General features: G+C 41.5%; 1 protein-coding gene across 7 annotated transcripts in view; it reads right to left on the bottom strand.

Annotated features, from left to right (window-relative positions):
- Positions 1 to 16985, bottom strand: part of ZDHHC20 (zinc finger DHHC-type palmitoyltransferase 20) — a 73243-nt gene that overhangs the window by 20704 nt on the left and 35554 nt on the right. For all 7 annotated transcript variants that reach the window (XR_009559756.1, XR_009559755.1, XM_060287900.2 and 4 more), the window contains exons 4-7: positions 15247 to 15367; positions 6629 to 6698; positions 5287 to 5319; positions 4348 to 4468 (exon numbers count right to left, since the gene is read on the bottom strand). Coding sequence is in view for 5 of the 7 variants with exons in the window: in XM_060287900.2 (XP_060143883.1) it covers positions 4348 to 4468; positions 5287 to 5319; positions 6629 to 6698; positions 15247 to 15367 (345 nt within the window). In the remaining 2 variants the exon portion in view is untranslated. The remainder of the gene's footprint in view (positions 1 to 4347; positions 4469 to 5286; positions 5320 to 6628; positions 6699 to 15246; positions 15368 to 16985) is intronic.

A 16985-nucleotide genomic window follows, 5' to 3' on the forward strand; every position in this document is an offset into this window, starting at 1 on the left:
TTGATTACTTATTCAATCTCCTTACTATTAATGAGTCTGTTCAGATTTTCTATTTCTTCATGATTCAGTCTTGGTAGGTTGTATGTTTCTAGGAATTTATCCATTTTTTCTAGGTTATCCAATTAACTGGCATATAATTGTTCATAGAAATCTCTTTGATCCTTTGTATTTATCAGTTGTAATGTCTCTCTCTCTTTTTTTTTAGTATTTATTTTTGGCTGTGTTGGATCTTTGTTGCTGTGCACTGGATTTCTCTAGGTTCTCTAGTTGCACCACCAGGAAAGCCCTAAGAGCTGGTTTCTTGTAAAGATAAACAGAATAGACAGGCCTTTCCCTTGTCTCACCAAGAAAAAAAGAGAAGACTCAAAATCAGAAATGAAAGAGGACTTCCCTGGTGGCACAGTGGTTAAGAATCTGCCTGCCAATGCAGGGGACATGGGTTCGATCCCTGGTCCGTGAAGATCCCACATACCGTGGAGCAACTAAGCCCGTGCGCTGCAACTACTGAGCCTATGCTCTAGAGCCCCCGAGCCACAACTCCTGAGCCCGCATGCCACAACTACTGAAGCCCACACACCTAGAGCCCGTGCTCCACACAAGAGAAGCCACCGCAATGAGAAGCCTGTGCACCCACAAGGAGGAGTAGCCCCCGTTCACCACAACTAGAGAAAGCCTGCGTGCAACAACAAAGACCCAACTCAGCCAAAAATAGACAAAACAAAACCCCCAAAAAACAGCTCTTAGTTTCACTCATCTTTTTAGTTTCTGTTCCATTTATTTTCACTCTGATCTTTATTTCCTTCCTTTTAGCGCTTTTTAAAAAATTTTAATCTTGGCTGCTCTGCAGGGCATGTGGGATCTTAGTTCCCCAGTCAGGGACTGAACTCAAGCCCCCTGCAATGGCAGCATGGAGTCTTAACCACTGGACCACCAGGGAAGCCCCTAACTTCAGGCTTTTTTCTTTTTCTAGTTCCTTGAAGTGTAAAATTAGGTTACTTGAGATCTTTCTTACTTCTTAACACAGGTTTATCTCTATGAACTTCCCTCTTAGAACTGCTTCTGCTGCATCCCATATGTTTTGTTATGTTGTATTTCCATTTTCATTTGTCTCAAGATATTTTTTGATTCCTTCTTTCATCCATTGGTTGTTCAGTTGCATGTTTAATCTAAACATATTTGTGAATTTTCCAGTTTTTTTTTCTTGGAATTGATTTCTAGTTTCATATCACTGTAATTAAAAAAGATGCTTGCTATGATTTCAATATTCTTAAATTTGCAAGACTTGTTTTGTGACCTAACACGTAACCTATCATGGAGGACGTTCCATATGCACTTGAGAAAAACGTGTATTCTGTTGCTTTTGGATGAAGTGTTCTGTATAAATTTGTTAAGTCCATTTGGACTAAAGTGTCATTTAAGTCCAATGTTTCTTTATTTCATTTCTGTCTAGATGATTCATCCACTGATGAAAGTGGGGTATTAAAGTCCCTTACTATTATTGTCTTGCTGTCTATTTCTCCCTTTACTTCTGTTAATATCTACTTTATATATTTAGGTGCTCCTTTGTTGGGTGCATAAATGTTCTTTTTTTTCTTCCCCTGTGCCGTGTGGCATGTGGGATCTTGGTTCCCTGACCAGGGATCGAACCCATGCCCCCTGCATTGGAAGCGTGGAGTCTTAACCACTGGAACGCCAGAGAAATCCCGCATAAATATTCTTATCTCGGATATCCACTAAGTTCCTTCAAGTCTTGCTCAAATTTAATCTTCTTATGGAGGTCTGCCACGATCACTCTCTTTAGTGCTATAACCTGCGCCCGTCACACCTCCCTCCCCACACACTTGCTAAATCCCTTACTCTGCTCTACTTGTTCTTCACAGCATTTACTTTCTAATATACAATATAATTTACTTATTTATGATGTTTATTATTTGTTTCCCCTTTCTCAAAAGTACATTCTACAAAGACAGAGCTCTTGGTCTCTTCTGTATATTGATATATCCCAAGTGCCTAGAACATATGTGCCTGGCACATAGTAATTGTTGAAGAATGGAGAAAAAAGTAGACTTTAGTTTATTAGTCTTTCCTTACTCATGATGACTCAAAAATTTTGTTGTTGTTGTTTGTTTATTATTATTTTTGCCTGCGTTGGGTCTGTTGCTGCGTGCGGGCTTTCTCTAGTTGCGACGAGCAGGGGCTACTCTTTGTGGTATGCGGGCTTCTCAATGCAGTGACTTCTCTTATTGTGGAGCACGGGCTCTAGGCATGCGGGCTTCAGTAGTTGTGGTGCGCAGGCTTCAGTAGTTGTGGCTCGGGGGCTCTAGAGCACAGGCTCACTAGTTGTGGCACATGGGCTTAGTTGCTCCGCAGCATGTGGGATCTTCCCGGACCAGGGCTAGAACCCGTGTCCCCTACACTGGCAGGCGGATTCTCAACCACTGCGCCACCAGGGAAGCCCTCAAAAAGTTTTAAAATATTTATATTTTAATTAATAAATCATCACATGCAAACATAAGTTTCTGATAAAGAAATGGGAAATTCTACAATTTGGACTTCTTTCATCTGGCACAGATTCATCTTCATTTATTATTTGAAAAGAATTTTTGGCTGTGCTGCACAGTTTGTAGGATCTTAGTTCCCAAACCAGGGATTGAACCCTGGGCCACAACAGTGAAAGCAGCGGTCCTAACCACTGGACCACCAGGGAATTCCCTCCTCTTCATTTAAATAGGACCACTGAATATGGTGAAGTAGGTTGTACACTGAACAAAGCTGCCCAACTAGGGGAACAACAGGGGCTAAAATTCATTAGGCTGATACCACACAGAACTGAGGTGCTCGTTTCTAATATGCACAAAGGGACTGCAAGTGCTAGCATACCCTGGTTTTAAATACCCAAGCTTTAAAAGTCTAATGATGTTTTAATGAATATCCTTCCAAAATGTATTAGACATTTCCTGGAAAATTAATTCTGTTTGATGACTCAAGTATCTGGATGTCGGAAGAGAAAGATCTAAGTTAAAATTTTGGCTTCCTATACTACTAAGTATGTGACCTTGTTAGTTACCTAACTTTTGCAACCTCAGTTTCCAACTCTGAAAGCTGGAATAATAGTAGCTCCTTCTGCACTCATTATACTTTCTTCCTTTCTGTATTCTTGATGCTCTTGCATCTGGAGCCTTGCTGACTGGGGAGAGAGTGCCTCTCCCAGGGCCATCCAATTCTTACCGAGATAGCAAGGAATGTACCTCTCATATACAAACTAATCAATCCAGAGCCCATACTCCAAAACACCTCCTTTCTCTGGCTCTCACACTCTAGGGGGACAGCCTGCATCCTCGGAGATCACTGAAATTATTCAGACTAGTTAACCCTAAGTGCATCTACCCTGCCTCACCATGCTTTCCCACGGGCCCTGCGCCTTCTGCTTCCTAAGCAACTCTGGTGCTTCCCTGTGTGGCCCTGCACGGGGTGGCATGAACCCTCCCTTGGAACTGTGAGTAACAAACTATCTTTTCAATGGTTATCATCTCCTGATCTGTCAGCTTCACCATACCTGAAGAAAAATAAAACCTACATTTTAAAATACCTTCATAGGGACTTCCCTGGTGGCGCAATGGTTTTGCAACACAGCCAAAAATAAATAAATAAATAAAATAAAATAAAATAAAATACCTTCATAGGATTTTTAGGAAGAGTAAATACAAAAGTACCTTTAACCACAATAACCCTCACCTTCAAAATCAAAGATTTAAAGGGAGGGAGGAAAAAAAAACACAATAAAAATGCCAGAAGAAAAGCTGGGTAAATATCTGTATAAATTTACAGTGAACAGAATAAAGCCAGAAATTGTAATTTAAAAGTACTGCCTTAAAAATATAAAATTTTGATTTAGTAAAAACAAAAGCAAACAGGGTTACAAGACATCGATCAAAATTGTGGAAAAACTCACAATTTGCAACTCACAACAGAAAAAGTATTAATATCTCCAGAGACAGGAAACAGATTAGTGGTTACCTGGGGCTGGGGATTTCACTTTTATTACTGTAAAACTGCATTGAGTCTCATCATCTGAAATAAAAGTAATTACTTCCCTAAAACTGATACTATGGTTCGAAACAGTTTGGATTACTAAAAGAAGCTCACTATATCCTGTTTAATATTCATTTATTTACAAACATGTATATATGAAGGTAAATTTTAACCCCAACTGTCTTCTGAGCCATTATAAACTCTAACTAGTAAAATTAAGTATGTCTACTTATAATAAAGAATGAAGGAATTATTTATGAAATAGCATATTAAAAAGCCCTAAATATATGTTTTAAGATAGAAAAAAAGACTTACCGTCCAAAATTTTATAAAGTACTGTAAAACTGTTGTAGCCACGAAAAGGCAATATAATAGAGAGTACAATAGAAACAGCAGGAAGAATTTGTAATTAGAAAATCCCACACAGTTATTCACCCTAGAAGAATAAAGAAAATCACACTGTAAAAATAAGACAAACTCACAGAAACAAACACTAGAATGGTGTTTGCCAGGGGCTGAGGGGAGGGGAGTGGGGAGTGTTTAATGGGTACCGAGTTTCAGTTTTGCAAGATGAAAAAGTTCTGGACACTGGTTGCAAAACAATGTGAACATACTTAACACTGCTGAACTGTACACTTAAAAATGGCTAAGACGGGGCTTCCCTGGTGGCGCAGTGGTTGAGAGTCCGCCTGCCGATGCAGGGGACGCGGGTTCGTGCCCCGGTCCAGGAAGATCCCACATGCCGCGGAGCAGCTAGGCCCGTGAGCCGTGGCCGCTGAGCCTGCGAGCCGGAGCCTGTGCTCCGCAACGGGAGAGGCCACAACAGTGAGAGGCCCACGTACCGCAAAAAAAAAAAAAAAAAAAAAAAGGCTAAGACGGCAAATTTAATGTTTTTTTTTACCATAATAATAACAAATAGGACAGATGAAGAAACTTAAAATCACTATAACTAGAAAATGGGTCATTTGGGAAGTAGAGAGCAAGTGTCTTAATTATGGATGTGTGTTTTAAATAAATTCTGTAAGGAATTTGGAATTTCAATGTTAATTCTTAGTAGACAATTATTTGGGTTAATAACATCAGAATGTATTTTTAAAGGAAAACATGTAGCAGAAACATAAAACTAGATCAATCTTGATATCTATGAGTAATTAAATTAACCTTCACCATTTAGGAATGCTGAGGTAAATCACTCCAAGTACCCCCCTCCCACCTCTCCAGCCCCACGTCATTTCCTCTGTGGTTTACACGTACCAAGGGCAGTGGTGATCCATCTTAAGAACACACCTAAGAAACAAACGAGCATAAGAAAATCCACGTAGAAAAATTTCCCTGATTCTAATTTCTGATAATTTTTGTTTTTTACTTAAAATTTTCTCTTCAGCAATACATCTTAGAAAAACCAACCCTGTAGACATTAGGTTAGAGACCATTTCTGTTATTTCCACAAATACTTTCGTAGGTAAGAAGTAATGACTTTTCACACTGAGAAATCAGCTGAGCATAGCCAGCTGACTTGGACCACATCAAACAACATTTTAATATACAGATGTGGTGCATATAGCACTTGGTACATTAACTAGATCTAGTTTACAAAGTCAGCTGAGGAAAGTAAAATGAAAGTTATTTCAAACGTGCAAGTGATAAAACTTTAGAAGCAAATATTGTTAAAATATTAACACTGATGGGCTTGTAGGTGGTTATTTTTTTTCCACAGATTTTATACAATTCTATCCCATGTATAAGAACCACTGTACTTTTATAATCAGAAAAAGAAAAACCCCAAATTTGCCTCCCCACCAGTATACGTAATGTATATTTGCATAAAGTTAGACAAGGGATCATTTCAAGTAATACAACAAATAAGTAAACTGATACCCAAAAGGTTAAACGACTTGTCTCACTCGAGTTCAAGGACTCACTGGAATTCCCACACTAGGGGTCTTTCTTTCAACACACTACCTTCTCACAAGAGCATAAGGGATAAAATCTTTGAAATTTTTGGGGGAACAACTTCAGAGGTGGTAACTGAAAGTAATAATGGGACTTCTCTGGTGGTCCAGTGGTTAAGACTCCATGCTCCCAATGCAGGGGACCAGGGTTTGATCCCTAGTCAGGGAACTAGATCCTACACGCCACAACTAAAGATCCTGTGTGCTGCAACTAAGAGCCAGTGCAGCCAAATAAATACATAAGTAAATATCAAAAAAAGAAAGTCATATTTTTGTGGATTGTTAGGTTTTAATACCAACATTAATAATAAAAACAAGAAAAGTGCCATGATGGTCTTTTTAATCCAGGAATTAAAGTTATCTTTCTCAAGGGGGGGGTATTACTTACTTGGTCATCAATACTACATTAAGCATATGCACAAGAAGTACACATACTTCAAAAAAATTCTAACAACTGGTACAGGAACTGTTATCAAAGATTACTTCAAAGTATATTCTAGCTTACATACATATTTATGTTAGCTCTGCATACAGAGCAAATAATGGGAGAGGATGCAGTGCTTTTGCTAAGTTCCTGCACTTTCTGTTCTCCCATCTCCAGTTCCAGTACTGGGGTTAAATGAAAGCCAAAGAGAAACACTTACATGTCACATGCTGAGCAGTGATGCGCACGGTCAGGCTTAATCAGCTGACATCTTTCACAGTATCTGATGGCTACATTTAAGAATTAAAAGGAAGTTGTTGAAGAATGTATGTTTAGAGTTGAGTTCACTTGACTATAAAATTTGCTTTCATTTCTTAGAAACAACTCTAGGAAACTGACAACTAATAATTTTAAAATAATACCAAAGTTCATTGGAGAGTTTATGAAATCCAAATGTCGAGAGGCAGAAGGGAACCTCAGAAATGTAGCTGGCCCAGCAATGTTCAGATGAATAAGGAGATCCAAGGAAATAAGGAACTGGTATAAAGTCAGACATGTAGTTTAGTGGCAAAACTCAGATACACTAAGACCTAAATCAAGTATCTTCTCCTACTGTACCATGATGTCTGTAGTAAAATATCAAAACGAACGTTCTCAATCATCTCCCACCCCATCCCAGATAAATAGCAAAATTGCAAACATACTATTGCGAAAGAACTCTAAACTTCTTCCCAGTGAATTCTAATATACACAGTTTGTATTTTCATTCATTCAAACACAACGAGCACCTACTAGGGGCCAGATACTGCTCTCGGCATAAATCCCCGCCTTCACGGAACTCATGCTCTAGTGGAAAAGACGGGGAGTAAAAACCAAGGTAAGGTGACAAAATAAGTCGTATATTAGTGATAGGTGCTGACAGGAAACATAAAGCAGGGAAGGGGAGTTGGGGTAATGTAATTTTAGAGTCATTTGAGAAAACTGAAACTGAAAGAAGGGAGCTGGTCAGTCACACAGATCTGTGGGAAAAGAGGAATCTGAGGAGACGGCACAGGCCTCGGGTGGGAGGGTGCTCAGGGTGCACGAACAGCGAGGGGCCGGTGTGCTTGGAGCAGAGGGGAAAGGAGGAGGACACAAGGCAGGGTCAGAGAAGCTGCATCAGGTAAGGCTTGCTCTCCCCACTCCGCTCAAGTACTCTGAGAGAAAAGAAGCCAACTGGAGGGGACTTCCTGGCGGTCCAGTGGTTAGGACTCCATGCTCCCAACGCAGGGGTGCGGGTTCAATCCCTGGTCGGGGAACGAGGATCCCGCATGCCACACAGCACAGACAAAAACAAAAAGCCAACTGAACGAAGAGCTCCACCAGAACCTGCAGAACATTCAGAACCTGAGGTTCTGGTTTTTGAAATCTAAGTAAGTGACAAACCAGTTCTTTGAGATTTATGAGGGAAATGTCCCAAGACTTCACAAATCAAGAATTCTTTAAAACCATTATTTTGGATGAATAGAGAATAATAAAATTACAGTGAGATACTAACCTTCTTCCGTATCGTGGCCTCCAAAGCAAACAAATGCTTCTTGGCAACAAGACAAATGACTACGGGTCTTTCGCTAGAGCTGAAGCGTTCACAGATTTAGAGCACCTGACTAACACACACTCTGCGGGATCTACTGTAAGTGCGGTAGACTTCTGGGGGTATCCGCCTGGTCTACAGGCCACTCTCCTTCCAGGAAAGGATTTCAGACCCCTTTTCTACCTGGACTGTGTGAACCCACCCACCTCCCCCTTCTGGTCCACGCTCTCTCCTACGAATCAGGGCTGAGGGGCAGTGAGCTGTATCTCACGGGGTGGAACTGAGTAACACACGATGGCCGCGCTTCGCCACGTGGATGGGATAAGAAAGGGAGAATCATTTTAAGGGCGACAGTGTAGGAAGTGAGCAGATGCCAGGGAGCAGCAGGGACAGCTGCAGGAGGCCCTCTGGCCCCCGGGTCTCAGCTCCAGTCCCTTCTTGCACTCCTGCCCTCAGGGCACAGGAGACACCCACCACTTTCTTACACCACCCCGTACGTTATGGTAGTTTCTTTTGGAGGGAAGGGGGAGTTAAAAAGCTTACGCTGTTGTCTGTTACTTGTGATCATTAGGGCTAACAGACATAGTAACAGCAGAGAAAACAGGTTCAAATAAAAATTTAAATTAAACATACCCTCTAAAAAGTAGATGGACCATGTCATGTTAGTGTTTTTGGAAAAGAATTTGGCCATATCTATAAAAGCGTAAGGCATGAACACTCTCTGCCCGGGATCTCTGCCGCTAGAAAATTTATTCTATAGACATGCTCTCACCACAACATGGTTTCAATAACAAAGCACTAGGAATAACGAATTATGAAGGTAGTTAAGCATTTTATGATACACTACACAGACTTTAACAAGAATTCTCCATACAAAATAGACACATACCCTAAACTGGAAGAGTGCAAACATATTAAGTGGAAAAAAGCAAACTGCAGAATAGTTTGATATACAGCATGTTTCATATCTCTGAGGGGGGAGAAGAATATATGTATTTTTCTATTTACACATCCCAATACAATGCATCCACCTTCAGACTTGAATTAACATATATAAGAGAGACACAAAGTGTTATTTTGAAGCAGTGTTAGCAGTTACACCTGTTAGAAGGCAGCTACCCAGGTAACCAAATCTGTACTGGTTAATACCTATCCACTCTCATTGTTAAAATGTTAATTGATTGTATATAAGTTTTGCAATATTCTGTTATATATAAAAAATTTCTGCAAGGATATACAAGAAGCATGGCAACCTCTGGGGAGTAGTGCCAGGGTAAGGGGCAGACACTTCTCATTTGGTATCCTTAAAACAATTTTTTTAAATCATGTTCCTGTATTACTTTTATAATTTAAACCAAACTTCAAGATGAAGGGAATTTATACAAATATCCCCTTATCAAATGAATAACGTGTACCTTACTGAGGGCCTTCTGTAGTACCTTGGCTAGAGTGGACACTAGGGAAGTGAACCCATACAAGGTAGGAAAAGCAGAGCAGGTAAAAAGGACCTGAGAGGTCTTCTAACTCAACCTCTCATTTTTTAGGTTAGAAACACCCCAAAACCTAAAGAGAAAACAAGTAGTTTGCCCAAGATTATCTCCCTCTCTCTCTAAACGAGTGGTCAGATCGGGATCAGAAGCCCGGTGTCTTATTTCCTTTTCCTCTACATTTCCTCCACTCAAAATTCTGCCGTTGCTCTGAGATGAGATGAAACGAAACAGACTTTTCAAGAAGCCTTTTTAAGGGTCTTGATGACTGAGTAGATAGAAGAACTGGAGTAACAGCAGCTGTCCAAGAAAACTGCAGTTTCTAGGAGGGTGGCCAGAAGAGTGATGCTGCCAGTGCCAGAAACAAGCTTGATGCTGGCGGGTGGAGGGAGTGGGTGGGTATGGGAGGGGGGTTAGGTTGTTTTTCTTTCTTTCGTTCATTCATTCAACAAATACTCAGTCTCTACCCTGTGACAAACACTGCTCCATGCTGAGAATATAAAGTTGAACAAGACAGACTTCCCTCCTGCCCCCATGGTGTTAGGTTTTGCTCCACTTGAATTGGGATAACAGGTCACTCAGGTACAGCTATCCTTCGGAAGGTGGGGATACGAGAATGGAGCTCTAGTGGGCGCACATGCCAAGGGGAGTGCCAAAGCCCCGACCAGGGCCCTGGGGGAGGGCAAGGCAGCCTCGTCCCTCTGAAGGCGCAGCTGCAGTCCACCCCCTGCCTGGCAACAAGAACGGGTCTGGGCAGCAAGCGCATGCTCGTGTGACAACATCCCTAACCTGCTAGTTCACAGTAAGGAAAGACAACTCAGTCTGACAACTATTAAAGGAAACAAATCGTCTGAGACACAGTGAACCGACGATCACAGTATTGTGGTGTCAGAGTTCCATGGTTAAAAACAGCTGAAGGAACAGTACAAAAAGAATTGGGACGAGGCGCCCTTGTGAAGTGGGGTTAAAAAAATGTAGGAGGAAGAATAAACATTCAAAGATGCAGAAACAACTAGGATGGGAAAGCACGAAGAAGAAAGTTTTTCCAAAGAAGAAAGTTTTTCAAGCAGTTAGAATGAAAAGCCACCGAACTTGGTTAGGAAGAATGAAAGCCAGCTGCCTGGAATCTGCTGGGAAGGAAAAGAGGCCCAGGGTACAGACGACTTATGGGGGACCCACCACGGTCAAAGGGAAGAGAAAATAGAATGGTAGTTGGAACACGTAAGAACCAAATTTTTGTTGTTGTTGTTGTTGTTTTTCTGCGGTACGCGGGCCTCTCACTGCCGCGGCCTCTCCCGTCGCGGAGCACAGGCTCCGGACGCGCAAGCCCAGCGGCCATGGCTCACGGGCCCAGCCACTCCGCGGCACGCGGGATCCTCCCGGACCGGGGCACGAACCCGCGTCCCCTGCATCGGCAGGCGGACCCCCAACCACTGCGCCACCAGGGAAGCCCCTTGTTGTTGTTTTTAAGAGGAGATACACTTTGAAGTATACCTGAAAGCAGAGGGAAGAAATGGGTTGGAAATTATTAAGTAAAGAAGATTTTTAGGAGCAAACTGTGGGAGAAGGGAAGAAAGAGGTCAGCAATCTTTATGCAAGTTTAATAAAGGACAAGAATGCAGACCCCAAGAAGGAAGCGAGGTCCTGAGGGACAGCCAAGTGCGTGCAGGTGCAGGGCGGCCCCCGAGCCTGGAAGCAGCTGGGGCTCTGCCGCCATATTTCACACTCGTTCTCTCCTACTTACTAGCTTGTTACCTTGGGTCAGTAACTCACTTTCTGAAAGCCTCAATTTCCTCTTTTGTAAATGCAAATAGTATCAAGCGCAAAGGACTACTGTGCAGATCAAAAAAAATATGGAACATATCAAATTCCCAGTAAAGCAGTTATTATCGTTACAATAATGTTATTGTTTTTGATAAAACACAAAGTGAGACTCTAGGATGGGAAAAATTAGTGAAGGGGAGAAAACTACGGCGATCTTTCAAGTGTATAAGCAGCCATTATGGAGAACACCCAGGAACAGATTCATCCCACAAACGCCTCCTGGGGGCCTGGGGGGTGACGCACTGGCTGTGTTAGGGCCGTGGACGGAGATCCCAGTGCCAGAGCCTCAGGACAGAGTCAAGGAGGGAGGAGCACAGACAACCAGCAGACGGCGACCTGCGATCTACAAAGCAAGAGTGTGAGAAGTTCAGAGAAGATTTCAAAAATCTCTTCTTGCTTAAGTGAATAGAAATGGTTGAAGAGAGCTGGACAGTGAATTAAAACTTTAAAGTAGATTTAGGGAGGAGAAAACTATCATTCTAGGAAGAGGAAAAGACATAAAAATAAAAGGTGGGGAAGGACAGAGTTTTAGCGGAGTTGACACAGGGAAATGGAGCGGGAGAAAGCTAAAGAGAAACACTGGCTGTATCCAGACTGTGGAGGGCGGAGGTTTAGAAAGACTCATTTTGCTTCCTTAATAGACGAGATGTCCACGTGGTTCAAAAAAGCACAAAAAGGAGCGCAGTGACAGCCCCCACGCCCCTCCACGAAGGCAGCTCCGTCCCTTTCACTAATCTCTGGTCTAAGAAAGATCCACTTTCTATAACATGTGGTTCTGTAATTTCATTTTTTAAAGAATGCATGATATTATTTCTATAATAAGAAAAAAAGAAGAAAAACCCCCAATGTTCTTTGGGATTCTAAGCAGTAGAAATGCAGTATAAAACGGTGCTCAAGGGCAGGGGCTCTGTCTGCAGTCAGAAGATAAGGTGTAAATCACAGACCTTGCCACTTGGGACGTCAGGGCCCTCCCTGTGTCGCACTTCTTTGTCTCTAATGTGGGGATAAGTGCTGCACTGTCTCCGAGGGGCGTAAATAATCACCATGAAGTGCTCAGCAAAATTCTCCTGCACTACTCAACAGAGGAAGGGCATTTTTCAGAGTAGTGGAAAGCCATTAAAATTAATGAAAGGTAATAAAGCTTTAAAGGCAAAGACTTTACGTTAGCAGCTTTTAACTCTTTGGGGCATAGGTACTGCTCTGGAAATCAAAAGAATGGGTTACTTCAAAAAGTACCCCAAATTTTGTGTTTAATCTCACGGTTTCATTAATTCTCTGAAATCTTGGGACTTTGGGTTAAAAACACCTAGGGAATTTCCTGGCGGTCCAGTGGTTAGGACTCTGCGCTTCCACTGCAGGGCACATGGGTTCGATCGCCTGTCAGGGAATTAAGATCCCGCATGCCCCGCAGCACGGCCAAAAAAAAAAAAAAAAAAAATCTAATCTACATAACTGCAGCTACTAACAACTGTTGTAAACTAAACATTTTATAATTGTATATAAAAAGGGATTATTTTAAATTAGCTCTCGGACGTCCCTGGTGGTGCCGCGGTTAAGAATCTGCCTGCCATTGCAGGGGACACGGGTTGGAGCCCTGGTCCGGGAAGGTCCCACATGCCGTGGAGCAACTAAGCCCGTGCACCACAACTACTGAGCCTGCGCTCTAAAGCCCGCGAGCCACAGCTACTGAGCCCACTCGCCGCAACTACTGAAGCCCACGTGCCTAGAGCCCGTGCTCCGCAACAAGAGAAGCCACCGCAATGAGAAGCCTGCACACCTCAACAAAGAGTAGCCCCCGCTCACCACAACTAGAGAAAGCCCGTGGGTAGCAACGAAGACCCAACGCAGCCAAAAATAAATAAACGTTAAAAATAAATATATAAATAAGCTCTCATTTTCTGAAAATTTATTACTGTACACTGAGATCTATACTAAGTGCTTGTCTCATTTTTGTATACTTCCAGAGATTTAGAGACTATTATTCTCATTTTAAAATGAGGAAACCAGGGCTTAGGAAGTTTAAGTGACTCTCATTGCACTAGCAATGGAAAAGCTGGGGTTTGATCTGAAATCCATGTTTTCATTCTATACGGTAATATATTGGTTATGCAAAGGGATAGTATAGGCATACCTCGTTTAATTGCGCTTCACAGGTACTGCGTTTTTTTGTTTTTTTTTTTTTTACAAACTGAAGGTCTGTGGCAACCCTGCATCGAGCAAATCTATTGGTGCCATTTTCCCAGCAGCATTTGCTCACTTTGTGTCTCTGTGTCACATTTTGGTAATTCTCAAAATATTTCAAGCTTCATTATTATTTTATTTGTTATGGTGATCTGTGATCAGTGATCTTTGATATTACTGCTATGATTTGCTGAAGGCTCAGATGATGGTTAGCACTTTTTAGCAATAAGGTATTTTTAAATTAAGGTATGTATGTGTTTCTCTGACATAATGCTACTGCACACTCAACAGGCTACAGTACAGTGTAAACATAGCGGTTACACGCACCGGGAAACCAAAAAGTTCGCGTGACTTGCTTTATTGTGATATTCACCTTATTGCACTGGGCTGGAACCAAACCTACAGTATCTCCAAGGTGCGCCTATATGAAATGCATGAAAGAGTTAAACGTCGGTCAAATATCCCCTTCTAAAATTTTGCACAAATTTAAAATGTTCTTAAGTCAGAATGTGTACATAATTATACAAAGGTAAAGCTCCTTTTATTTCCCCTCAGAGCTGAGAAGCATAGGGGTTCTATGGGCAGAGCACCTTTTCACATACTATCTGTATGACCTACCTGTATGACTACCTATATGACTACCTGTATGACCTTCATCAAGTTACTTAACCTGTCTCGTCTGTAAAATGGAGAGAGCAGTGTCTCCGTCACAGGCTGGTGTGAAGTTTAGATGAGTCTGTATGTGTAAAGAACTTAGGTCAGAGTAACTGTTAGCTATCACCATTATCTGGTATTGGCATGAATTAGTGAGATGTATAATACATAATTTAAAACAATTTCCTGTACTTAAATGACCAGTCTGGCCGCTCACAGGTCCATCCCTATCAGTAAGGCTCTGCCCCTGAGAAAAGGAAGCTGCTGCAGTCACAAACGTCAAGGGGGCCAGTGGGACAGACACAGCTTCGGAACCAGACAAACCTGACTTCAAATTCGGGCTCTCTGAATACTAGCTTTATAGCCTTGAACAAGCTTCTTCCCCTTGATGTCTTTTATTTCTCCCCATTCTAAGTTACCACATTCTTGATTTTTAAAAAAATTACTCAGTGATGACACAAAATATTCAAATTCAAATCAGGATTTCCAAATGACAGTTTGCTAAAAATTATAAATGAAATTTTTAGCCATGAAGATTGAGTTGGAAAAAAAAAAGAAATGCAGAAAAAAGAGATCCACATTAAAGTGAGCTCCTTAAAAAATCTATATCAGGGGACTTCCCTGGTGGCACAGTGGTTAAGAATCCACCTGCCAATGCAAGGGATACGGGTTCAAGCCCTGGCCTGGGAAGATCCCACATGCCGTGGAGCAGCTAAGCCCGTGAGCCACAACTACTGAGCCCACGTGCCACAACTACTGAGCCCACATGCCTAGAGCCCGTGCTCCACAACAAGAGAAGCCACTGCAATGGGAAGCCTGTGCACCGCAATGAAGAGTAGCTCCCGCTCGTTGCAACTAAAGCCCACGCGCAGCAACGAAGACCCAACGCAGCCATAAATAAATAAATTCATTTGAAAAATCTATATCAACATATGTACATACCTATTATCTGAAATACCATGTAAGATACACAACACGTGAAAATCCTGTTCCCACAGATGTTATTTGTGGCAACCGCAATATACACTTAATAGTCAAATCATGCAAATATATCTTGGCAAAAATTACCATATTTTAAACATTATTTGGGAAGAAGAGCTTAAGATTTGTTTTTCTTACTCTTTGAAGCTGATGTGGTGTAGATAGGTAAGTCCCTTGCTGCTCTTCTCAAAATTTCTTGCTGTCTTTCTTGGCTGAATTCCTTTTCATAACGTTCCTTTTCAGAATTGGACAAGCAGAACTATAAAAGGAGAAATAACTATTAATTCTTTTTAATCCCATAATTATTAACTATCAGGCTCAGAAAAACAAAGTTGTATCCAGAACAGAAAAAACAAAAATATTTCCTTCTATAAAGGCAAAACTTGTCTTCGAATTTGTTTAGGAAGCTAAATCAAGCACATTTGAACAAAACCACACACATACCTTTGACAGATTGAGAAATATTTGCCCTCCATACTAATGATGGCAAAGAACATGAACTAAATATTTTTTGCATTTTTGTTTTTTACAGAGAAGATTAACTTTCCCCATCAAAAAGGGCTTAATATATATTTTCTGTTAGTAAAAATTCTGGTGTTTGAAAGTTAGTGTCAAGAGATTTGGAAGAATGTCCAAAGAGTCACTTGCTTTGCGTAACAGGCTATATCACAGGCATGGGGCCCTACTATTTTCTGGCCAAATTTCTCAATGAGGACAACAAGTCCTTCTTTCACTACTCTGTTTTTGCTTTTAAAAAGCTAATCAATCAGGGTGCTTTCTCCAGAAGTATTAAGGATTGCCAAGGTAAGCACAATCTCCTTTTCTCAAGGACAGATTCCTTTATGGAGTTGTTTCCAGTTTCCACTTCTGAAGTTTTAATTCCCGTGTGTGGGCAGCCTCCAGCCTATTTCTTTAAATAGCATTTTCCTTACAAAGGACTTGTTCAGTTGCTCTTCTTTTCATGTCATCCCAGCATCTCAAGGACCTCAGTTTTATGCCTCTATTTTATGTAACCAGGAGTTATTTTTCAGTGTCTGTTGGTCTTTATTTCACAGATTTTTTTAAAAAACAAAAAAATGGCCTAGACATGCTCTTGATCATAGTTCATACTTTAACAATACTGTTCCTCAGTTTTTATTTACTTACAGGGTTTTGCTTGAAAAGGTCTAAGGGGTCGTGACTAAACTTTATCTTTTAAAATTTGAGTATTTTGGTCTACCTGCGAACTCAAATGCCAAGTCTTCCACACTCTCAACGCCTCATTGTCAACAACGGCACTGCCTTCCTGATGCAGCCTCTTCTGTTACAAATGGGGCGATAGGGCAGCACAGGCAGGATTAAGAGCTCCGGGGTGAGGAAACTGTGATCCCAAGCAGCTCAGGGAATTTTCTAAAGCTGCAGAATTATTGGCAGAGCTGATATAAAAACACAAGTCTCTTGAGTTCTACCCTAGTATGTTTCCCTCTGTGCTGCTCATGTGAAATACGGTTCTTTCTTTTTACAGACTTGTTACTCTAGCCTGGCCAAAACACGATGGCTTAAGAAGTAGCAGAGTCCACTTAGGTGGCCCAGCCCAGCTCCCACAACTAAATCTTGGTGGCACACAAGAAACCCCCAAGCTGCTCATAAAGGACAAGAAGTAACATGGACACATGAACAGGACAGAAAAAAATCACACACAAGCTTGACGTTGACACTCTGGAGGTCACTCAGCTAAACTCCAGGCAGGCTGGAATCTTCAGACATTTCTGAGATCCACCCCCTCGAATACTGTCAGGTACAAAAATACTTTCCTACTTTGTAAGACGGCCCGTTCTCCTTTAAGAGAACTGTAACTTGCTAGAAAGTTCTTCCCTGACATGCTGCATCTCTGAAAC

The sequence above is a fragment of the Globicephala melas genome, chromosome 18 (assembly GCF_963455315.2).
Source record: "Globicephala melas chromosome 18, mGloMel1.2, whole genome shotgun sequence".
In the NCBI taxonomy this organism is placed as follows: domain Eukaryota; kingdom Metazoa; phylum Chordata; class Mammalia; order Artiodactyla; family Delphinidae; genus Globicephala; species Globicephala melas.